The 24910-nt window shown below is 50.6% G+C and overlaps 1 protein-coding gene across 3 annotated transcripts in view; it reads left to right on the top strand.

The window, feature by feature from the left end:
• PNPLA7 (patatin like phospholipase domain containing 7) overlaps positions 1–23113 on the top strand; it is a 117787-nt gene extending 94674 nt beyond the window's left edge. For 2 of the 3 annotated variants that reach the window (XM_048325411.1, XM_048325410.1), the window contains exons 28-36: positions 1799–1915; positions 5852–5921; positions 7864–7980; positions 9854–10002; positions 11293–11445; positions 13450–13557; positions 17540–17624; positions 21211–21314; positions 22301–23113. In XM_048325411.1, coding sequence (XP_048181368.1) covers positions 1799–1915; positions 5852–5921; positions 7864–7980; positions 9854–10002; positions 11293–11445; positions 13450–13557; positions 17540–17624; positions 21211–21314; positions 22301–22381 — 984 coding nt within the window. In that variant the 3' untranslated portion in view covers positions 22382–23113. Of the gene's footprint in view, positions 1–1798; positions 1916–5851; positions 5922–7863; positions 7981–9853; positions 10003–11292; positions 11446–13449; positions 13558–17539; positions 17625–21210; positions 21315–22300 lie in introns of those variants that run through there. The other variant, XM_048325412.1, reaches the window with a different exon arrangement.
• Positions 23114–24910: the final 1797 nt, after the last annotated feature.

The raw sequence follows: 24910 nt of genomic DNA, 5'->3' as shown, positions 1-24910 counted from the left end.
AAATGAGAATATTAAGAAATAACTGTTAATTAGAAGTATTTTGTCCATGGGTAAGACCACTGCCAGGATCAGGAGAAATGTAGAGGCTCAGCATTATAAATATCACTTGCAACAAGGGAAGCCCGGTGGCTGGTGTGCTGAGTGGGAGAGATTTTTCTTTGGTATTAAATAAAGGGCTCTTTGTAAATGCCTCTTCCCCTGCTTTAATCACTCTGACTACTGTCAGAGACCTAATCCCTATTTTAGGTGCAGCACTAATTCCATCTCCTCTGAAGCTGTGGGTAGCAGTCTATAGTTAGTTAGGTTGGCACACTGTCCTCAGCACATCAAACCCAGAGTGAAGATGTGAATGAAGCTGACACTTCATCATTGGGTTTGTGCTCAGCCTTTTACATTCCCCCACATTTCCTGTTCCCATCCTTGTTCTTGATGATCTTTTTTTATCCTTGCACTTGTGTTCTCTGGGCAGATCCCTGACAGAAATTGGAAAGCAGCTGGACATGACAATGGAGGCTGATCCTGCTGCTCTTTAAATCACTGTGAGAGTAAAGCCAAGGCCAGATGTTGCTCACAGCTGCTTTAACAGCTGGCAGCTCTGAGGCTGTTCCATGTGTGTGCCTGGGAATGATGCCCTGTTCTCTGAGAAGATGTTTGTTAAATCACAGAGAACATGCAGAGAGAGAAAATATTTCATCTCATAGAAATATTTCATCCAGTGAAACCCCATTTAATTTAAGAGGGATTCATTGGGGTTTGTAGGCTTCTTTTACATTTTAACTATGATGTAATATATTAAGCATTGAATTTTGTTGAGATTTATTAGGATTTCACAGCAACAGCCTGGTTATGGACAAATATTATGGCCTTAATGCCATAAAGTTTAGGGATTTTCATCATTTTCTATGTAGGTTACTACATAGGTGAAATAATGCTGTTGAAATGGGGGAAAAAAAAGGAATCCATGAAAGCTTAATTGCAGGATCTACGTGTTAGAAGAGCTGAGTTGAAGGGTTGGTGTGCAGGGACCTGTAGTGCTTTAAGAAACCTGATGTAGTTTGGTTTTGCTGGCTGGTGCAGTCTGTACCAGTTAAATGCTGGTCCGTAACACATCCCCATAACTGGCTCTGGGAGTGACAAACAGTGGTCCCCAATCCATAGAAAGTGTTGATAGCTCTTGAACATGTGCCTGACTGAACCTTGCTGCAGTCCCAGAGAATCCCAGGCACGATTTTCTGCTTCCACTGAGGCAGAGAAAAGCTTTTAAGTCTAGGAGAAAAATTAGGTGTGATCCCCAAATGAGAAGAGATGGATGAAGGAATTCCTCTACCATGGATTTATGGTTTCCTTCCCGCACCACTGAACCACAGAGGTGCTGTGGGAAGGATGGTGAAGAGGAAGATAACTCATAACATCTTTTTTTAGTTAAAAAAATAAATAGAATAGAGCTGCACCATCCATGTCCTTGTGCAGAGGCTGAGGCCTGTGCTGGGCGCGCTGCTGTGGGGCTGGTTTTGGGGCACAGGGGAAGCAATGCACGTTCTTGCAGGGCCTGATTGCAGGGGTTGCTGCTGCTTTGGGGTTTACTCAGTGTAAATTTACCACACAAGGAGCTCCTGGTTGTAGATTTTGCAGTTGTTTCTCTCAACACTTCATGCACCTGTGATGCTTGCAGCATGTCAGCTCTAAACTCTGGAGTATGATGTCTCTGGAATTGCAGCCTTAATGTTCACATTCCCATGGATTCTGCCCTATATTTACCTTTGAAATGCCTTTTTTTTTTTTTTTTTCCTCTTTTTAGGTTATGAACTCGGTGTTTAAGACCATTCTAGACTTGACATACCCAATAACCTCTATGTTTTCTGGAGCAGCTTTTAACAACAGCATCAACAACATCTTCAAAGATAAGCAGATAGAGGTAGGTTGTTTATTCACCTTATGGATAGGAAATTATGTCCTTGTGTTCTGTTGGAGCAGAAATAGCTTTTTTTCCATGTTAATATGGAAATCTGGAGCTGTTGGGTGGCTGAAAACATGGTGAAACTGTGAATGTGGTGTTACATGACTTCAGGAAGGAGCCTGTTCTTTTTGGTGGATTTAGAAAACACAAACTGTAGATGATTTGTAGCTAGTTCAGTTTGACAAAGGGATCCCATTGTCTGAGAGAAGAAGTGAAAATTGCGACTCTGAAGAAGAGCAGCTGAGACTGCTTCATCATTATTTTTCTGCAAATCAGGTGTCAGAGACCTTCAGGGCACACCAGAGAAGGGCTCCAATTGGGTTGCAATGGGTTTGGCTTTTTTGAATTTTACTTTCGAAGCTGGAGTGAATTTTCTGAGCAGCCCACTGAAAGCTGCAATAATGGCAGAGTCCTTTGTGTCCTGGTTTGCACTTGGGGACCTTTTTGTAGTTGCTGGGTGTTGTGTGGTCCACCTGGGCCAAGAGCCACCTTTGGAATCCACCTCTCCTCCATCCCTCAGCAGCAGCAGATTGTAAAGCACGTTGTCAGTGTTTGTCTTCCTACATTACCCAGCTCAGGGAGTGTTTGGGTAGCCTTGGAATTTCACCTGATTTGCAATTTTAACCAAATTATTCCTGCGTTCGCATCCTTGTGATGAAAGATCATGTAGCAAATTAACACTGTATATACTTTAAATATATTTGGTAAAAATAATCCACAACGTTCCCTACCTAAATGCAAGGATGAAAGTAAGTGATTAATCATCGTGTGGATTAAAATAGCAGTTTGCTGTGCAGAGGGGAGGGTGCTGGAGACAAACAGGTTTTAGAGAATCATGGAACCATCAAGGTTGGAAAAGGCCTCTAAGATCCCTGAGTCCAACAATTCCCCCAGCACTGACAAGGCCACCACTGACCCCTGTCCCCAGGTGCCACATCCCCAGGCTTTTGAGCACTTCCAGTGACTTCACCACTTCCCTGGACAGCTGTTCCAATGCCTGACCATCCTTTCCATGAAGAAATTTTTCCTGCTATCCAACCTAAACCTCCCCTGGTGCAACTCGAGGCCGTTTCTGTCTATCCCTGCTTTGGATTCCAGCAGTCAGTTCATTGTACTTCCTTTTTAAGATGCAGCAGATTCCTTCCTTAGGAATTTTAACAGCTGTAGTTGCATATTCTGGTCTTCCCTTGCAGTCACACGAAGGTTTTGTGCAAGAGAAATCCAGTTCTGAGGCATCCACCAGCATCATCTCTGTGCACGTGTGCTGACCATCACAGCCCCTCAGTCTGTGCCCAGGGTTTCCTCATGTGGGAAGAAGTATTCCCTCAGATAAATAAGGAAAAATGTTGTATATCTCAATCAGGAAAGTCAGGAGAGGGTTATTCCTTCATTGCAATTCCCACTATCAGTGCAGGGTAACCAGTCCTGGAACTGGGAGCTGCCCCAGGGTAAAGAGAGACTGAGAAAGTAACGGGAGCTGAGCCAGGAACCTTGAAAAAAATATGTTCTCAAAGCATTTAAGGCATCCAAACTGCAAACATCCATCTTTTCTCCCTAGCTGGGGTGGGTTTGGGTGGGTAGCAATGATTTCCACCTGGAAATTCCTATCAATAAAAATTAATTACAGCCTTACAAGCAGAGGTTGTGTTTGGGTGCTTGGCCACAACTGCTCCTTCCTGAGAGGATCTGCAGTGATCCCAGGAAAACCTTGGGAACTTCCTACCCAAGGGGCTGACCTTCATGGCTCTAGAAAAGTGTAAAATTCAGAAGTTCTGGGCCAGATCCTCCTTTTTTGCTGCTGTGGCTGTGAGGTGACACCCCTGTGCTTCCCACACGAGTCCTCACCCCTCTCCCACACGGGAACTGGGAGCAGGAGCACTTACACTGAACTGTTATTTCTGACACTGAAAGGGAGGTTTCCATTTTCTCTGAAATTTGCTCTCTGCCAACCCTTGTAACGTGGGTGTCTCCTGACTCCCAGCACTGCGGCTCATGTGGGGGCCCTGGTGACAAAAACCCCGTCACAGGCACTTCCCAAGCAGGGATCATCCACGTGGGTCCCTCAGGGAGCACACAGAAACCCAGGGTGGGGCACTTGGACACACAAACCCAGGCCAGGGTGCTTGAAAGAAATTTCTCAAGAAATAGAGCTATTTTCCTCTCAAATTACCCATCCTGTTGTGAGAACATCAGCCTCTGGAATTTTTATTCTGCATGCCAGAATTCTTATCCTTGTGCCAAAACGCCCTTGTAAATCATCTCAGCTGGGGGTTCAGGTGTGAGGAATCAGACAAGACTTTTATTAAGTCCTGTTTCAGATTTGAATGATGCCCTGTTCCAGAATGAGTGGAACAATCCCTGAGCACTGAGATTTTATTGCTGCGTGGGAGGGCTTGGGTTAGTTTGCTTGGTGCAGGTGTTTGCATGAGCATGAAAGGAGGTGTCAGAGAGGCTTCTTTTCCCATTCCCCTGTTTTTGCTCAATATGTGGTTGATGCACTGAGAACTGCAATCCCCAGAATATCTCCAGCATGGAGAGGAACCTTCATACTCTGGTGATCACACTTTATTCACCCCCTTTCCTCTGGCATTTACACCGGGGTTGTGATACTGGTGCAGTGTCTGAGTTCTCCCCAGTCCCGCCAGCTCTGCAGAGCTGCTGAAGAGATGAAACTCATCAGAAAAAAAGCCCTGCTTCTTGGCAGGGCAGAATTTCAGATTGAACAGCCCAGAAATCACACCAGGAGTTGCAGCCCAACCACTGAGGGAGGGCTTCCAGCTCCAGTGGTCCTGGAGTCCAAACCTGTGTTTGGTTTGAGTTTAAGGCCCAGCAAAGCTGTGCTGGAGAAGGCCCAAACACTGTGTCCAGTGACCAAAGGCTGCTTGGGAGAGCAGCTTTTCCTCTTCAGCCTTGGTTCAGCTTTTCTGATTGACGGAGCAGCATCAGCTGTTCCCTGGGCAGAAGCTCAGTTTACTCAGACAAGTCCTCCTCCTCCTTCCCCTTGGCAGCTACCGTTTCACCAAGCACCATGGAAACTTTCCAAAACTGTCCTCTCCCCAGCAAAGCCCTGCACAGTTGGGAGGTCACCTTCCCCTTTGCTTTTTCCAGCTGGTGGGAGGTGAGACACAGCTGAAACCAGAGGGAGAACTTCCCCTGCCAGGAGCAGAGCTGGCTGCTTTGTTCTGGCCCCATTGAATAAACTCCCAAAGCTCTTGGCTTGGCCATTCTTTTTGTGTCTCACCCTCCTTCTGTTCCACACTCCCCACTGTTGTGTTACCCTGCAGGACCTCAGGCAGCCTCTAGAATCTTCTTGGAGATCGACCTTGCAGGGTCCTTTGTTCCTGTAGCCAATGCTCCAGAGTTTGGTGTTGTCCTCTTTGGTTCCAGGAAATGTTGGGTCTGCATTTCCTGCTGAAATGAGCCCTGGCTCCATCACCACGAGGTACAAATTGAACATTGTTCAGTCAGGAGGCCATGGATCATGTTCTTCATGTCCTCCAGCACTAAACGGCCTCAGAATCCCTTGGGATGGGAGTGACCATCAGACCCCCATCCTTCACCTGAAATTAAAATAAAGCCACCCCCAGAGGGTGGCTCTGATTTGTGTGAGGAGCTCTCTGTGCTGCCTCTGCACGCTCTTCTGGGACAAGGGCTTCTTGCTATTGCAAAAAGGAAATGAGGATTTTTGTCTGCCTTGGTTCTGAGTGAATTATTTGTATGAGAGACAAATTTATGGATTTAAACACCGGGCTGAGGGTTTTCTCTCCATCCATGCAGGCGTGTGTAGCTCTGTCTGGTAAGGTCTGGAGGTTGTTGCTCTGGTGTGTGTCAGGCAGAGGATGTGGTTAAGTGCAAGGTCACAGATTTAGTGAAATTGGGACTCCTCTGTTGCAGGATCTGTGGATTCCTTACTTCACCATCACCACCGACATCACTGCCTCAGCCATGAGGGTGCACAGGGATGGTGAGTGTGCACGTGGCCTCTCCAGGCCTTAAATCATCCTGTGGGACTTCAGGGTCACCCCTTATTCCTGGAATTTGTCTCACCTTTAAATTTGTCTTTCCTTTTGTTTCTCCCTTCTCTGTTGCTCGTGAGCACCAAACTGTGGTTGTACACAGGACACAAACTACAGGGCTGCTGGGAAGGAATTAAATGAGATGCTGCATTCCCTGTTTGAGGAGAAAATGGGTCCATTGGCACCTTCTGTGTCCTTGAAGCATCCTTAAAGTGAAGTGCAGGTGTTTTAGCCATAAATCAGACTTAAAGCAAACGAAACCTTTGAAGATTCAAATTCTCCTAAATGCAGCTGTCTTCCCCCAGAGCAGACTCTGCCTGAAGCAGGGACTGGGTTAGGCTCTCATTTGTGGCCAGTCCTTTGTGTTTCTCACTGAGTGAAGAGCGGAGGAGGATCTGAGGTGCCTGGGATGTGTCCCTGCCTTTGCCTTTTGTCTGTCTGGGGTAACAGGGCAGTGACTCAGGCTGCAGGGGAGGCCTCCAGGTGCCCCAGATATTCCTGGGGGGAGCTGCAGCCTTTGCTGCGACATCTCTGATGTTTGTCCTGGGAGCTGGCACAGGTCACTCTGTCCATTCCTGCCATTCCTGGGGGGGTTATGGAGCTGCTGAAGGACTCTGGGCTTTGGTCAGGGCAGCTAAAACAAGCAGAAAAAGAATTAACCCTTCTCAGAGGTTTTGGATTCCCATTCCACAGCAGGTTAAGCCAGTTGAGGTCAGGAAACTCACTCCATCGAGCTGCTTGTCCCTGTGGAAGTTTAATGGAGGGATAGGAATCAGCTGGAGAGTGGTTAGTTACTGTTGTCTCCACGGGATGGAGATAAATTAAGTTCCCAGCTGCTGCCATTTCCCATCTTGGTTTGGTCTGTGAGGTGTAACACACATCAGCAGTTTCCTTGGGTGGAAGTTCCACTAAAACTATGACTATTAACCCCCAAATGTGCCAGTATTAACCTGTGCTAGCAGCAGGAGTGCTGAGGTTGTAATTAGAGACAGAGCTGTTACCTGTTTGAAAAAGAAAAGAAAAAAAAAATCAATTCCCAGGGAATTTGCTGGGAAGAGTTGCTGTTGGAAGCACCAAGCAGTTAATTACTGAGCAGTGAGTTAACACTGCAAGGCTCACTTGTTCCTGGTATTTTAAAGATTCACTTCTCAGACAAGCCTCTTGGCCTGTGGAAATGCAGTGTCTTCCCAATTTGGCTGATGCAAATGTTAAGAGAAAAATCAGCGTGTAAGAGCCTTAAAGCAGAATGTTTTACAGGAAACACGTCCAATCGATTTCTACTTGACTAAACTTTGTTTGTAACAGCTTAAAGGATTATAGCTGCTCCTTATAGGACCAACAGAAATGGCCCAAGAGAAGATAATGGTCCCCACCAGGCATTTGCAGTGGTTTCACAAGTGAAAACATTTGCTTGTTGCAGAGGAGGGAAAATAGAATTTTGGGGGTTCTACAGCTTGTATTTTTCAGGTTCAGGTCCTGCTAAAAGCCAGAGGTTTGTGGATCTCTGTAGAACACAGTGGCTTCAGCTGCACTTCTTCTGTCCATCCCTCTGTCCTCAGGAGAAACCTTTGCCTTCCCTCCTCAGCCCCAGCTCCACAAAGCCCTGGTGCTGCCTGCAGTCAGGAACATGCTGAGATCTCACAGAAGGCAGTAAATATGAGGGATGGGCTTAAAACCATGGATTCTGGGGCTTTTGCCTGATGTCTGCATAGTCTTTGCTTTGTCCTAGCCAGGATTAGGCTATATAAAATAATAAACTGCTTTAATAATTTCCTCACAGTGTTCTGAGGAAAGCCTCTATCTCTTGATTGTTTTAATGAGTGCACCAGCCTCCCCCCCTGCGTGGCAGTAATTAATGCTGGGTAATTAATGCTGCTGCCCTCCCTGCAGGCTCCCTGTGGAGGTACGTCCGTGCCAGCATGTCCCTGTCGGGGTACATGCCCCCCCTCTGTGACCCCAAGGATGGCCATCTCCTCATGGATGGAGGCTACATCAACAACCTGCCAGGTAGGAGCACAGCTCTTGGGGGAAGAAATTCCCAGAACTGCCCATCAAACAGCCTGCAAGTCTTGGGCCTCTTGCTTTTTCCCTCAAACACAGAGAAATCTCACAGACACCTTTAACCTCATGCTGCTTACGTGGAGTCCTTGCTCTCAGTTTCCTGGGTGTTTCCTTTATCTTGGCTTTATTAACAGTATTTTTTAATTTAGTATTTCCTGATAATTCTGAACACACAACTCCCAGCCAATTCTGAATTATTTTAGTGCTTGCTGAAGGGAGAGAGTAGGAATCAAACCACAGACATACAGCCTACCTTGGAGTTTCTCTTCAATCTGTTAATTAAGAAATAATTCTGAGAGAGCAACAGCATTTGCTGCTCAGGCTGGTGTCACCTGGAGCACGTGGCAGTGGGGGAATCACGGGGCCATCAAAGGAAGGGTGTGGGATGGGGTCTGAACCCAGCAGGGCCCAAGGGTGTGGGCTGGCAGTGTTTGGGATGTGTTCTGTGTCAGGTTTCACGGCAGTCAGGAGGGTGGGTGGCTCAGGGGGTGGCCAAGGCAGCAGAGCCCCGTGGGCTCACTGCACTTTGTGACTGTGCACAGGGAGGAACCTCAGGTAGAGAGTCCCCACCCAAGCAACCCGAGTGATTTACATCTTCCTGTCACACCCTGACTTTATTTTTCCATCAGGGCTGTATTTACCTAAAACCCAGAAATGGAAATGGCACAAAATAGATGCCCCAGATCAGCATCTGGCACTCCCTGTGTCTGTAAGCAGAGGTGTGAATTGCAAACCAAAGCTCCACAGCTGGGGAGGGCAAAGAGCAGACGCGGGTGACTCTGGGTGGGAAACACACAATAGACTGAAGGTGCCCAGGAGAGTAAATCCAAGGTACAGAACAGATCTGATTTAAAGAAGTGTCTAAATTAAGCCTCTAAATTGGCTCTTCAGAGCTGTGGTTTTCCTACGCAAAACTATTCTGGAAACTGCAACTATCTTGGACTCTGGGGGTGTGAAAGAAATATAAATTCATTCTGTGAGGTTCATGTCCTTCTCTTCCCTCCCTTGGCGCTTCCCTAAATCCTCACCCATATCCAAAGACTGCAGCTCGTCCTTTCACTGACCTTGAAGTAGGAAGTGTTGCCTCATTTCTCTCCCACTTTCAAATGTGAATCTTTCTCTTGGATCCCGGAGCTGTTCTCAGGCTGACATCCAGCCTCTCCTCGCTGGCAGGTCCCTGTGCTGCTCCTCCCGTGGCCCTGCAGGGCTGGCACTGCTGCCTCCCCTCTCTAAGGCACTGCCACTTGTTCTCTCTGCAGGTCCCCCAGGTCTTTTTTTAGAATTAATGTGGGTTTGATGTGCTCTATCCCATTATTCCCGACGCGGTGTCACTGCTCTGGTGCTGTGTCCCACCCCCTGTCCCCTGCTGCCTCAGGTCATCCCACTGAGCTGGGGCAAAACATCCCCTGTCAGTGATGTCCCCCAGCAGTTCAGCAGTGGGGACTCATCCTGGGGTCACACAGGGCTTGATTTGGGATCCCTCCCTCCACATGGAGCCTCCCTGAGCGGGGATGGTCTGGGCAGAGCTGCTGCACATGTTCATAATGGAATCACAGAATTGTTTAGGCTGAAGTTCCCTCTAAGATTATCGAATCCAACCATTCCCCCAGCACTAACCTGTGTCCCCAAGTGCCACATCCACCTGGCTTTTGAATCCTGCAGCGATGGGCACTGATGGTCACTTCTGTCAGGCTGCTCACTCATGGTAGGTGCGACCTCAGGTCATGCACCTGAGCCATGTAGATCTGTACCTGCACCTGTGTGCTCCTGGGAGCAGCAGCAGGGAGGGCAGAGGGGCTCTGACACCTCCTGTCCCCAGCTGACGTGGCCAGGTCCATGGGGGCCAAGGTGGTGATCGCCATCGACGTGGGCAGCCGGGACGAGACCGACCTCACCAACTACGGCGACTGCCTGTCCGGCTGGTGGCTGCTCTGGAAGAGGTGGAACCCCCTGGCTGAGAAAGTCAAGGTACTGGGGGCTAGACTGGAATGGCAGCTGGTTTTCCAGAGCAGTGGGAATAGTGGGAGAAATGGGAAGTTTCCCTCTGTTGTCCAGGGAGCAGGTCTGTGACAGTTTCCGTTGTTTCACTGGATTTGAGTTCTTGTGCAGAGAACTGGGCAGTGCCCTCACACCACGGGGAAGGCAGTGATTGGGAGGGGGCTGGCAGAATTCTTAGAGCAAAGAAACCTTTTGGAGCTGCATACGTTCTGATAAAGTCAGAATTTATTAATTTTACCAATAAAAGTAGTAAATCTGTCCAGTTCACTTTCTATCCTGTATGTCTCTGAACAGCTGACTTAGGGAGATTTTAGCACTTGGCAGTAATTAAGCACAACTGATAAACATGGGCCTGCAGAGTATGATTTTTAAAAAATTATTATTATTATTATTATTATTATTTTCCTTCTGTTGCATGTGGTCAGGCCAACTCTGTTCCTTATTCTGCATTTCCTAAATTACCTGGCTGTGCAGCTGTCCCCCAAGTGAATATTGATTTTAATTCTGTCCTCCCAATTGCATTCCCCAGTTGGAATTGGTCTCGGTAGTACCCAGTGAAATATTCCAACTGCCCAAATGGCAGTAGGCACCCATGGGAACACGAGATCCCTTCTGAACACCACTTTTTTTTGTACTGGTAGTGGTGAAACACTGGCCAAACAGAGGGCTGGTAGAGTTTCCATCTGTGGAGATGGTCAAAACTCAGCTGGATGTGGTTGGTCTTAGACAAGCTGCCCCAGCTGACCCTGCCTGGGCAGGAGGGATGGACTGGACAATCCCAAGGAGTCCCTGTCCACCTCAGCCATTCTGCAAAATCTCTGCCCTGGCACTGGACAGATCAGAGAATCATGGAATTACAGACTGGCTTGGGTTGGAAGGGACCTTAGAGCTCACTCAGTTCCACACCAAGGCTCCAGGCCCTGTCCAACCTGGCCTCGAACACTTGCAGGGATGGGGCATCACTGCTTTCTGCCTTGAAGGGTCACTGCACCCCTCACCTCAGCACAGATCTTTAAGTTTTGAAGATATTTCACTATATCCTGGCATGAAAATCTTGGTTCAAGCTTGAACTGTTGGAAGGCAATCCCTTTGTGCTGCTGATCACGGAGACTCCACCCTGGGGCACAGCTGGAGGTGCTGCTGTGCGAGGGCATCACCGGGTGCCCGTGTGCCAACTCGCTTCTCCCCCACCCGGAACACGCAGAGCACGTTCTGAAATGCGCTTGGAGGAGCTGAATTTGTGCCTCGTGTGCCGGGCAGGTGCTGAACATGGCCGAGATCCAGACGCGCCTGGCCTACGTGTGCTGCGTGCGGCAGCTGGAGATGGTGAAGAACAGCGACTACTGCGAGTACATCCGGCCCCCCATCGACCGCTACGGCACCCTGGACTTCGGCAAGTTCGATGAGATCTGTGTAAGTGCCTCCCTGGGCAGCCCAGGGCCCCCCCATGGCTGCTCCTCACAGCTCTGCTGGTGCTAATTAGTGCTGGAGCCGGTGGACAGTGAGAGGAGTCAGCTGGCACAGAGTGAATAATTGACACTCAGTAATGGTGTGGAATGATATCCCGGCCGGGAGATTGGATTAGCAGCGGGAATTGAGTTAGTAATCTCGATTATATAATGACCTGGGAAGGGATCGGTTGCCTCGCTCTGTTTCGTGGCAGTTCCTGCTCAGCTGCTTGGTGAGAGCTCGTGGGTGTCTGAGCTGCTCTGGGCAGTTGGGGCTTGGCATTGGTGTGGGCTGGGCTTTGTCCTCGCTCTCCTCTCCTTGTTGTAGCATGAATGATTTGCAGAAGTCTGTCAGGGGGGCCTTGAACTCTGGAAATGGAGGGAAACATGAAAATTCCTGGTTCTGTTAATGTTTTAACATTTCTATGAATAAAACATCATCCACAATTCCTCTGCACCCCTCAGAGGGTCAGGAAATGGCACCAGTGTCGGTGGAAGGACGTTGGAAAAGTGGTGCTGCCGGGTCACACATCACTGGCATTGGGTTGTGTTTGTGCCAGCATGGGCAGAGCTGGCTCCAGGGGGTTGTTCTGGTGACATAACCCAGTGTTCACAGCAGAAATGTCCCTGCCCAGGCAGGGCAGCAAAGCGATTCTGGCTCGGTGTCTCCTGTCAAGAAAATGATTTTACTGTCTCTGTCCATTCTTTGCCTGTTTTAGCTGTGCAGGCATCTTCCATGTCCAGGTGTTCCTGCGGAGCTTTGCTCCTCTCCCAGGCTGGGAAACCACCACTCCTTTAAGTCAATCTCCATTACAGTTCAGTGAGAAGCTGTGATGCTCCTTAGGCTGCAGCCTGATCTCTCTGGTCCTGGCTTAACAAACACTGACCAACTCCAGGAACACAGCTTAGCCCTGCAGATTCTCACTGACAGACTCCTTAGGACACCCAGAACTATTCCAAACCACCAGCTGATTTCCTCGGTCTAAATATTTTCTCTAGGATATTTGGTGCCTCTTGGCTTCTGGGCAAACACTGCTGTCTGCCAGTGGATCCAGGGCTTTGCTGATAAACAGTTCTTTGTTCTTTGCCAGCTGGAGAGCCCTGGCTGATTTGAAAACCTTGACAGACAGGTGTGGTAGTTCATCACAGGAACAGATCGTGGGCTGTCACATCCCCGCTCTGTTCTAATGTGGTGCTGTTAAAGAGGTGTAAAGGCACCAGGCAAATCTTGTCAGTGCGATGAAACCTGAGAGAAGGGCAGTTCCTCAAACGTGTCACTGTGAGCAGGTTCTTGGCACGAGACCCTGCAGGGATGGAGGGGCAGCACCTCCTGGATCCTCGCTCCCTGCAGCACAGCTCGATAACTTCTGCCCACAGTGAAGCTTTGAACTGTGCAGGCCTCAGAGGGGAGGACAATCCAGGCATTCCTTTATCCTTAGGGGCTGGGAAGTAGTGGGGGGTTTCATTTCAGCTGCATGCCTGGATTTCACAGGAAATAGAAATGGGCACCAGCATTTTCCAAGGAGCTGAAATCTTTTCTTGTGAAACCCCTTTGGGGTACAGTCCCAGAGCAGTGGGGGTTCTGTGTCAGTTCCTGAAGCTCAGCTTCTCGTGGTTATTTGGGTCAGTCTGACCCAGCCAGAGCTGTCAGCTCCTTTTTCTCCCCTTAATCACCCCCACCCTGCACTGGGATAGATTGTGAGAGGTGAATTCCAGCCCCAGTGTCTAAGGTGCTCTGAACCCTCATCCAAAAACCAGAGGAGATACCAACACCAGGGCTGGAGAGGGGATCCAGGGCTCTCAAAACCTGTTGCTCTGTCCCTCCCATTTGGTTGTTCAACATCATTCCTACTGTGTTCTGAGAAAAAGAGTAAAACTTTGAGCAATGGATCTGTTTTTTCCAGTTGTTTCCATGCTATTAGCAGTTCTTAATTACTTCTTTTCCTCCTGATTTTTTTTTTTTTTCCAGGAAGTGGGATACCAGCATGGGAAAACTGTATTTAATGTGTGGTGCAGGAGTGGAGTCCTTGACAAGATGCTGAAGGACAGGCAAGAGACCTGCAAATCCAAAACTGATGTAAGTGCTCAGGGAAATGCTCTGTGCTGCAGGAGCTGCTCAGGGCTGGGACAGGGGACAGTGACTGCCCCGAGGCTGGGTCACAGCTCAGTGCTCTGGATTTCTTGGCAGGGAAGTTCCAGTTGGTTTTAAGAAACAGTTCCCACCTTTCTGAGGAATTTGGATAATATATTATAATATATTCTGATCTATCCTTCTCCTTCTTTGAATCCCTCTGATTTGAAACCCAGGTGCTACAAAGGCTTCATGTTTTACCCAGTAATTCTTTTCATCATCTTTCAGAGAGAGGGAAATGAGCAGTAATTTTTTAAGGGATGGCCAGAATGAATCATAACCGTTGTGAGCCTCGCAGAGGGAAGTCAAGTGAGGTGACAGATGACACTGAGGATTTGCAGCTCTCCAGGGGTGGGTGGCAGAGCACTTTGGCTTGGAGATAGGGAGAGGATGGATGGCAGGATGGATGGCAGGATGGACACGGGGCCAGGGATGAGGGGTGGATGATTCCACATCTGAGCCCTCGGTGTCAGCAGAGGCTGTGAGTCACTGAGGGGTGGAAATGGCTCTGCTGGGATGAGGTGAATGTCACCCTCAGCTCCAGGGGGACTTACACTTCCCATCATCAGATGGATCTGCCCACGCTGCCTGGCAGAGTCAGAGTGGCTTTGGAAGGAGCACACAGGGACTCAGCCATGGAGGAAAGCAGCTGGTGATCCAGGAGCCTGAGGAGCCCCCAGACTCCTCAGCCTGGGATTTCTTACTGGGAACACACCTGGTTGAGGAGGTGCTTTAGTGTGAGTGCAGAAGATGGGTCCTCAATCCACCTCTGCCACCTCCTGATCAGATATGAGGGGCTGGGGTTCAGGTTTTGTGTTAAAAGTTATAAGAAGTTAAGGGAGGGAAAATTGTGTCTCTCAGAATTGGTTGTGTCCTACTTCAGCCTCCCTTTTACAAGCCTCAAACATTTTCACTGCTGTAACAGACACTTCTTTTAAAACTGCCCTTTTTATGGGATGCACTAATGGAGGGGAATACTTCACTTATATCATGGTATCACAGCAGCATGATGACATTTATCACACCCACCCTGGGTTCTGGGGCACTTCAGGGCCCTGCAGATCAGATACATCCCGTCCTCAGTGCAGACACAGCCTGGCCCTGCACTCACTTGATTGATAACGAGGCACCAAGTGCTGATTGCTGAGGTGCCAAAGCATGGAAAGAACGGGGTTGGAAGAGTGACTCACCAACCCTCCTGGGTTACAGAGCACGAACCACGGGCTCTGTGCATCCCTGGTGCTCCCAAGGACCTGCAGGATCACCTGCTCATCCTCCTAAAACTCTGGAGCCCAAAACCCCAGGATTTTTGCATCTGACTTCTGTTGCAGATTTATTTCTATGAAGTAACAACTGTTGCAGCTCCCACTGGGGCATTTTTCTTGCTTTCCTTAGTCCATTAGAATCACTTAAGTCCTTTAGCTGTGTTATCTTCCAGGCAGAGCAGCTGATATTTTTAACTTGCCTTTCATTAGCAAAGGTTTTGATGCTTTATATGTTTTAGTTCTTCATCTATTTCTGGAGTGCTCAACATCTGAGAGCTGAGTGCCATTTCTTATCGTCTCATTTCCATGTCGTGAGCATTGCAATTTTATTTTAAAATCCAGATAATTAATCATTTAGATGCTTTTCCTTCGCTTTGATCATTCAGTCCCTGTTTATCTTGCGTCCAAAATGCAAATACTGAAGACACAAACAACAGGAACCTTACATAAACTTTACTTTGAGCAGCCCTTAACTCTTCCCCAGCATGGAATGCTGCAGCACCGTTAATTGGATCTCCTTGGGGGAAGTTTTGTCTACTGAGGTGTTATTCATAGTCAAAGCTAAATATAATCCAGCAGACTACAATAGTAACTGTCTTTCTCCTCTAATTTATTTCATAAAGATTGTGCCAAAGAGAAGACTTTTCTCCTTGGGGAAAAAAAGAAAACCATCAGAAAGGTTTGAGAGTAGGTTTCAGGTACATCTGAGACACTGCTTTGCTTTGTGTTATCTGGTGGGATGGTGATTTTGTCCTTAAAAGTAGTGAGAGGAAGCACTTAAACATTAAACTCCAGTTTGTAAAGCACCAAATGAGAGTGGGGAGACACCTGGTTTCCCACAAGTGGTTTTCCAGTCCTGGTGCCGAGGCTTTAGGTGCAGCTGCCTCTCCAGGTGCCCTCAGACAGGCTGACCTGGGGGTCAGCTGGGGGACAGATGCTCCTGAGGGCACAGTCACACTTCATTCCCATCCATCCCCACCTCAGGAGCCGCTGATGGTTTTCCTGGGGCACCCTTTGGTGCTGGGCCCTGCAGGATTTTGCTCAGCTGTTCATGCAGAGCCCTGGGCTTTGATCCCATCCAAAGCTGTCCCTGCCTGCTCCCCGCTCCCAGGGACAGCCTGGCACTTGTGTGCCCGAGTGCTCTGTGCAGCCACCTCGTCCTCGTGGGTTTTGGAGTCCAGGGATGGCCTCACATGGCTGTGTCTGTGTGGTGGCCAGAGGGTGCACGTGTCCCTCACGGGGTCATGTGGCACAGACTGGAGCTGTCAAGGAGCTTTTCTTCCCTGTGCTGGGAAAGAGCTCTCAGCAAGTGCTGCGCTGGGAGCGTTCAGGTTGGATGTTCAAAGCAAGCCTGGGCTGACTCATCCTGTCCAGCAGTTCCTTAACAGTCACAATGAGCTTCCCAACTTCTTGATATTTCAAAGTGTGTGTCCTCAGCTACTGCTGTTCTGTTTCACACAGCTACCTTTTCATTCTCTCCAGGCTTTTCTCTGCCCCCGTTGCTTGTCCTGGATCTGCTCTGTGCTGTGGCTGTTCCAAATTGCATCAAAATCAGCTACAGATGAAAGGTCAACTGAGAGCACTTTGCTGCAGCAGTAATGGGCTACTGCTGTGACCCCACAGGGGCTGTGTGATTCATAGGGTCGGTGTTCTTGCCAGAAGAGCAAAGGATTGTTCAGAAAACCCCGTGTTAGGAAGCTGCCTTGGCTGGGAGCACATGGGCAGGTCTGGGTGTTTGGGAAGACAACCGTCACAGCAATTCCTGGCAGCCAGGTCCCTCTGCCAGCTCTTCCCCATCCCTTTCCTCTGGGTTGGGGCTGTTCCTTCGTTCATTAAACTCACTGGGTTTAAAAAAAGGTGAGAGGTGTTCAGGTGGCCACCTGGTGACGTTGTGCCCAGCCCCAAGGAGGGAGGTGGGGCTGCAGGAAGCCCGAGAGGGTTCCTAAATGCCAGAGTTGGGTTTTCTTAGAGGAGAGACTGGAGCAGGAACTTCTTAAAATAGAGAACCCTCAGCCCACTGCTTGGGTGAGACAGTGAAAATAGCAAGGGTTTATTGGAAGGAGGAATTGCAGTGGGAGATGTCTCTCTGCAGGCTCTTGCTCGCTGCAGCATCTCCAGCTCCGGGCCTTGCAGGGGCCCCGGGGGGGTCCTGGTCACCCCAGTGCCCACCTGTCCCTGCAGCCTCTGTGGCATCACTCCAGCTGAGGGATGGGACACCTGGACACCTTCTCCCAAGGGAAAGCAGGAGCTCCCTGGCGGCTGCACCTGGACCAGCCAGTCCTTCTTAGAAAGGGGCTCTGATGGAGAATAAACAAGTGGAGTGAGCTCTGTCCATGCCAGGGCCCAGCCCCTCCTGTGCTTGTCTCTGGGGTCTTTTCTGTAGTTTGCTAAATTTTTCATAGGGCTTCTTGTTGCATGGGTGGAATAGGAGCCGTTAAGAGCATGTCCCACTGCTGGGAATCCCACCTCTGCCACCAGACCTGCCTCAGGAGAGCTGTTCTGAGGATTTCTCACTGATGAGTAATGGCTTTTGAGGGGGCAGCTGTGGAGAACGTGTGCGTCTGGAGCTTTGTCTGTTCGAGATCATTTTTGTACGGTCTCAACTTGTTAGGATTTGCTGTGTGTATGTGCTGACACACCTTCACCTTCTCCCTGTGTTTCAGAACGTGACCTGTCCCACCACCTCCTTCACAGACCTGGCAGAGATCGTGTCCCGCATCGAGCCCGTCAAGGCTCCGGTGGCAGACGGTGAGTGGGGTCGGGAGGAGGGACAGCTCCTGCTCTGACTGCCAGCTCTCCCCTCCCCGTGCTCAGGGAGGGCCCCACTGGGCACTGCCAGCTGTGGGAGGCCATCCCCTGCTCCTCTCAGAGCCCCTCCTGGGCTGTGCCCCCGACAGACCCTCCGTGTGCCCCTCCTGCCACCTCCTCTGGGACAGGCAGCAGTGGGATGTCCTCGCCATGGCGAGGCACCTGCTGTCAGCCTCTTACTGGTGTGCTCCCAGGTGGCAATAATCCCTGCTCAAGTCTCATCTCAGGGAAGTAACACGTGTGGCAGCTCAGCTTCCATCCCCTCGGGCTGTCCTGTGTCCTCCTGAAGGCTCCTGGGCCCTGTTGGGCCGAGAGGAGGCTGAGTTGAAGCTCTGCCTCAGGGATGTTTTCCCTGCTGTCGTGAGTAGCATCAGGAGTGACTCACTGGCTCCACTGCTTTTTGTGTGCTCCTGTTGTGGGAGCAGCAGTGAACTGATGAGGAGCAGGTACCAGCTCCTGCAGGGTGGCACAAAGGTGCTCTGTGCCCTGTGGCAGCCCTGCCCTGCGGAGCAGCTCCCTGTTCATGGAGCTCCCAGATCCAAAAGGATCAGAGCCTTGCAGGCCCGAAACCCCCGAGTGTGTCACCAGGGCTGGAGCTCTTCCTAAACGGTCTCTTCCCCTCCTCCTGATTTTTGTTCCTGCAGAGGGAAAGCTAAAGTTAGCAGTGCTCCCATCTGTGACTGTTCGTAGAGATGTCCCTGTGGTAATTTGAAATGCTAATTACAATCATATGCCTTATGAAGAAAATATTAATCAAACGTGGTTGAAGCAGCCATTGTGAATAAGAGTGAAGAGTTCATGGTATGTGGTTATTTAAGGCTCAGGCACTGAGACTTGCTGAGATTTAACCAGAGCACTGGGACAGATCCTCCTCCTTTCTGTAGCTCCTGATTATTCTCCCGTTAGGCTCCCGCTTCCTGCAGAGCGAGGCCGTGGATGCGAGTGTGGCAGATGGACGTGGCTCAGGGAGCAGATGTGGCACATTCTGGGCTGAGGAGGGGCAGTGCAGGGGCTGCTGGGGATGGGATGGGATGGGCAGGGGCCACATGTTCCTCAGGGATGCTGAAATCCCTTGGCTGTAGAATCTGGAGGAGGGGGAGGATGGGATGGCAGCAGAGTCGTGCACGTGGGCACCGTCTCGTGAAGGATCCTTTGTGTTCCTGCCGTGGGTGGCTCCGTGTGGCTGCAGGGACCCTGCCCATGTTCGGGTGGCAGTGACAGCAGTGACATTCCTCTGTGCACGAGACTTTTGCTAAAGAGGTAGCTGGAGCTGTGGGGGAAGGTCTGTGGTGAGGTGAGCTCAGGGGGAGGGTAACACCTCCCTGCAGTGGCCTCGTGGCTGTCAGGTGGCTCCTCAAGGCCGGTGAGCCCTGGCATTGGTCTGCTTATGGGGGTGAAGGTGGTCTGAGGCTTGTGACCTGTGTAGGAGAGGGGACAGGGAGCTGCTTGGTGGCCTGACTGTGAACCTGCACCGTCACCTTTGTTCTCCTCTTGGCTGGCTGCATTTCGGGCTGTGCTCTTTGGGTGGTGCTGAGCTGAGCAGAGCAGCGGGGCCTTGGTCCTGCTTGGTGCTTCTGGGAGGTTTTGTAGAACCCAGACCAGTCACTGTGAGCCTCAGCCTCGATGGAAGGTGACATTTGGGGACAGCAGGGCCACCTCCTGCTCTCCTTTCCCCCCTTCAGCACCCAGAGCTGCTGTGTGAAGGATGTGAGAAGGGTCACCCCTCTCTTGGTTCTGTGTCTGTAGAAAGACCTGTTAAATGCTCAATAGTGCTGGGAAAATCAAGGAGTTTGGTTTTGATGGCAGCTGGTTTTATTGGAGGTATAAACTCCAAACTCTTGTGGTGTCTGTTGCTGTTCAGATGAGTTTCCAGTTTCTCTGGTGCATTATCATTAGTGTTTTTAGTAAAAACTAACAATCATTCTCTAATTCACAGTAAAAAAAAAAAAAAACCAACAAAAACCCACTAAAAATAATAAAAGAAAATAAAAAAGACCAAATGTCTTTAATCCCAACATTCTAGCAATTGGTTGTAGTTATGTGTTAGGAGACAAGGCTGTGGAACAGACTGTGCTATTGTCTTCAGCGTGGAGCAGATGCTACTGACAGCTCCCGGGAGAAACACTTAATCAAGGATCCGGTTTAAACAGGGGCCCTTCTCTTCACCAGTGGGCTGGAACCCAGGTATTGCTCCAGAGCACACTGGAATTAACTCAGGAAAGGGGTGGAAGAACTGGTGTCACACAAACATGGTTTTATGGCAACGATGAAATGTCACTTTCACGCCTTACGTTGCATCCTGAAGCTCTGGGTGCCAGCAGAGGAAGGTGCTGCCTGCCAGGGGCTCTGCCTCGCTGCCCACGTGCCCTGGTGTCACGAGGGGCTGGGACAGGCTCTGCTGGTGCACTGGGGGTGAGCTGGGACCATCGATGGGCCCCCCCCAGCCCAGCACGTTCCTGGCACCAGGTGGAGTCATAAAAGGGTTTGAGGTGGAAGGGACCTTAAAGCCCATCTCATCCCACCCCTGCCATGGGCAGGGACACCTCCCACTGTCCCAGGCTGCTCCAAGCCCCAATGTCCAGCCTGGCCTTGGGCACTGCCAGGGATCCAGGGGCAGCCCCAGCTGCTCTGGGCACCCTGTGCCAGGGCCTGCCCACCCTCCCAGGGAACAATTCCTTCCCAATATCCCACCTAACTCTGCTTCCCATCAGCTCAAGGCCATTCCCCCTTGTCCTGTCCCTCCAGGCCCTTGTGAGGTCCTGTTCCTGCTGCCTGTCTTGCAGACCTGCAGGTGATCTCCAGGTGCTGGGAGAGGCGTTGGCTCTGCACTGATGTGTCCTCATTCCACGGGAACAGGCTGGGATTGGGGCCTTGCTGGCGTGTCCTGCTGCTGTGCACAGCTCTTGAGATTCCCTAAATTATGTTAATCTTCTGGATTACTGGAGAAAGCAAGTGATTGTCCTCTGCAGAGAGGAAAGGAATGTGAATGTCACCGTCCCCTGTGGAACAGGGATTGTGAGACACTCAGTTATCAGCTCACGCCAGGCAGAGCTCACCCTAAGCTTGGGATCCCTGTTCCCAGAGTCTGTGGCCTCTGTGTCCAGGGCAGTTGGGATTGGCAGCTCAGAGGCTTCTGAAGGTGTCCCACAGGTCTGGCTGGGCTGAGGGGTGGGAAACAGCAGCTGTGCTGTGAAGGGCATTCCCCAGGGAGCATCCCCCCGGTACCAGAGTCTGTGTCCCTCAGGCTGGGAACCAGCACCCACCAGAATGAGCCAAACAGTTGCTGCTGTGCTGTGGTTCCTTGGATTCTGCAGGGCTCCAGGACAACAATTCACAGAGAGGACATGGTTTACTTTTATGTGCTGGGGAGCTGAGATCTGTGTGTGAGCAGTCCCAGCTCACTGAGCTGCTGGCACTGTCCTGCCCGTGCCTGTGCTCAGTGACAGTGGCAATCACTCCTCTCCCAGTTTCCTCTGCCTCTCTGCCTGCCAGTTAAACCCTGTGCTTTGTCTCTTCTCTCTTTTAGATGAGTCAGACTACCAGACTGAGTACGAGGAAGAAGTTCTGGACAACCAGAAGGATGATTATCTCGATTTCATAAGCAGCCAGGTTGAGGAAGACTCTGACTCGGTAGTACGAACCGTGCTGGAACAAGCAGTGGCTGGTCATTGTTGAGTAGTGTGAGGTGGAGGTGTTGGGAAAGAAGCATCTGGGAGGGACTGGCTGAGGACGACTGTGCAGAAATGAGTTTGCTCTTTGTTAGTACAGACACTAAATGGCACATGCTCACTTTGCTCAGATCAGTCCCTGCCATGTGTGGCAAAACCTGGGCACAGTTAAATCCTGGTCCTGCAGCTCCGTGGGTTTGTTCGAGAGGTGGATCAGGGCTGGAGAGGCTGAGGGAGCTGATTTCCTCCAGCTTGAAGGAGAGGAGCTGAAGGGAGGATCTGCCAGCTGCCTGTGGGGTGGGTAGGGAGGAGGTGGTTATGGAGAAGAAGGTGGTTATGGAGAAGATGCCCAGCAAAAAGCCAAGAGAGGACAGGCACAGCTTGTGCTAAAGAAAACCCTGCCTGGGGACAGTGGGAAATACTGCCCTGTACACACAGCTGACACCACCCTGGGCTGTGCAGGGAGAGGTGCAAACTCCACCCTTGTGGATACTTGAAAAGCAAATCCATGCCCTGAAGAATCAGCTCCAGCACTTGAGTCAGCCCTGCTCAGAGCAGATGACTGGATTTATCTTCCAGAGGTCCCTTCCAAACTCAGAGGTTTGATTCTGTGAGACAGCAGGCCCACCCTGAGGTAAATGTGAGATGTGGTGTGACCCCCAGGCTGAGCAGCACGGCTCAGACAGGGCACATCCCTGCTGCTCTGACTGCAGCAGAGTTTACGAGGTGCCTGTTGTGTTAGTCATGAGCAGCTCCTCAGTGGGAGCACGAGGATGGATTGGGAAGGCTCCGTGTGAAGGTGTCAGTGTTTTGAAGAGGAGCTGGAGTGATGTGGGTTCTGTTTGCCGGGCTTATCTGAGCTGGTGGGAAAGAAGGGGAAGAGGACAGGCTTTATCCAGCTCAGAGAGGACACTGAAGGATCAGTTTGTGCTTCCTTTTCTCCTGCAGGATGAGGACATGCAGCTGAGGAAGCGCAGGAACGTCCCCAGTGAGGAGGGCCAGGCGAGCAGCACGGGAGAGCCGGGGTAGAGCTCGGGAGAGGCCGAGCTGCCAGCTGAGAGCCACAGCCCATCCTACTGACAGAGCAGCCCTATTTATTTATTTAATACTTCACCAAACCAAAACAACACCCAGATGAATGAAGCCAGAGTTCATCCTTCTCCAGCCAGGGCCAGGCACTCAGCACCGAGCACAACCTGCACCGTGCCCAAGTCCCTTTGGAGCTCCAGGGAGGGGGGGCTGCCGGGGGCCCTGCTCCTTCCTGCAGGTGCCAGGAGCAGCAGTTACTGATCACAGACTGGCAGAGGGGAAATGTGCAGTTCAGAGCTGCCTTGATTTTTGCTGCTGTGTTTTTAGCCGCTGCTTTTACCGCGGAGGCCCAAGGAACGCCAGGATCTCCCCCTGCGAGGTGCTGGGAAGGCTCTGAGCAGCAGCACTGGAGAGAGGGAGGGGTTTGAGGGGTTTGTGGGTTGCAGCGTTGCTTTCTTTTCATACAAATCAGGTAACTGTGTAATTAACTCCTCAGTGACTTCCAGCCACGTACTGGTGAGCAATGCTCTGACAGGAGCAAATCTGAATGTATTTCACTTGAAATCTAAACCTAAGAAATTATTGGGAAGGGTGGCCACAGAGCCTGGATCCTCGAGTCACCAGCAGGACATTTACTGATGGATCAAGGAGCCAACACTTGCCGGGCAACTCTGGAATCACCACTTGGCTGTACTTGCCCTGTTGAATTAAAGTTATTTTGCTGGATTGAAATGTCTGGCTGTTTCTTTGCATCAGGTCCTACAAAGAGAAAAGTTGTCAACAACTAAGAGCCCAACTTGCCTCTGCTTGTATCAGACTTGCAAAGGGACACACAGGGTTTCCAGCTGCTCACCCCAGCAGGAGTCACTCCGGGTATTGTCGGGCACTGGGAAGGAATCTCCAGTGCTCTGTCCCCAGGGCTGGAGCTGTCGATGGCAGTTGGAGCTTGTCCAGGCATCCCCTGGTGCTTGCTCAGCCTGTGCCACATCTGTCACTGCCAATGGCTGCATAACCGAGCTGATCCTTGCTTTATGTAACCTCCAGCTCAGCTCCAGCTGTAGGTGCTGTTGCCTTGAAGGGATTTGTCATCCAACCACAGCACCGAGGGCACCCCCAAAGCTGCTTTCTTCCCTCAGCCCTCCTGGCCCTCGAGGCAGCAGCCTAAGGCCAGAAACGTGTTTGGTGGCACCACTGAGGACTAGGGGCTGTGAAAGCTGTAAATTGACCTGTTCTCTGTATTTAACCTCCTCTCCCCTCCTGGCACAGGCTCTCCTTTACCTGCTCTGTGTTGTGTTTTCCTCTTTCACAGAATCCCAGATTGGTTTGGGTGGGAAGGGTCCTTAAAGCTCAGCCCATTCCACCCCCTGCCATGGGCAGGGACGCCTTCCACTGTCCCAGACTGCCCCAAGCCCTGTCCAGCCTGGCCTTGGACACTTCCAGGGATGGGGCATGTCCATGACTGTGCAGCCTGTGCCCAGGGAGGCTGCTCCTCTTACACAAAATGTTATTTTCAAGTGTCAGAGCCCCAGGTCAGTGTTTTGTTCTCAGGTGAGACCACCCCGCCTGGCCAAACCTCCATGCAGCTCCAGGCCCCTCCAGAAGCAGTGGAAGCAGTTGGAAACCTTCCCTGCAAGGATCATCCAGATCTTTGATGCAGATTTTGGTTAATGCAGGTGTGCAGAACATGTTGCAGTCGCTGGAGGCTTTTCCTTGCTATTGCAAAGAATTCATTCTTACAAAGAAAACTTAAACATGGTTTTAGAAGTGAAGGTGGACCAGCTGGGGGCTTCTGTGGAGGCACAGGCTGCCTGTGGAGCTGGAGAGATTGAATTTCTGTTGAGGCTGGTTACAGGATGGTGATGCTGTTACGGGAAAAGCTCTAAGCTGGAAGTGAGTGCAGGTGAGTGCCCACCTTCCAGCAAATCTGCTCCAGGCAAACGTTTCTTGCAGCAGCAGAACAATTCAGAGCTTTATTTTTCTGATGAGGGGATGGCAAACCAGATGTGAGGCCCTTCAGTGTCTGTGTTTGTAGGTGGTTACACTGCAGGAACCTCTCCCTGGAAAATGGGGATTAGAACTGGAGCACAAACCCCAGCGATGACTGAGGTCCTCTGGTTGCCCTTACCAAGCCTGTCCTGGGCCATCTGCCTCCAAAGGATACAGCTAAAAGCAGAAGTGCCTTCAGCAGAGGTTGGATCCAACCTCCTGGCAATGGACAGTGTTTGTCACACCCCTGTGCTGTGCTGCTGGAGCAAGGGCTGATTCCCTGTGTTCCCTCTGCCCAGGGCATCCCCCAGCCAGGGGCAGAACAGGTACCACAGGTTATTGTCCAGAAGAATGAGAGCTCTGTCAGCCTGAACCCAGCTGCTCTTCTTCCAGGAGAGCTCTTCCCCTCTGTTCTAACAGGTAATTCCTTTCTGGGCTGTGTGTTTTCCCTATAAACATCCTGGCAGCCAGATGTGCTCCTGGAGCCTGGGTGGGAACTGCTGGGCTCATGGAAGGAGTCACAGAAAACAGACAAATATTGGG

The sequence above is a fragment of the Corvus hawaiiensis genome, chromosome 21 (assembly GCF_020740725.1).
Source record: "Corvus hawaiiensis isolate bCorHaw1 chromosome 21, bCorHaw1.pri.cur, whole genome shotgun sequence".
In the NCBI taxonomy this organism is placed as follows: Eukaryota; Metazoa; Chordata; class Aves; order Passeriformes; family Corvidae; genus Corvus; species Corvus hawaiiensis.
Note: the sequence above shows the minus strand (reverse complement) of the source record. Positions and strands in the feature narration are given on the sequence as shown.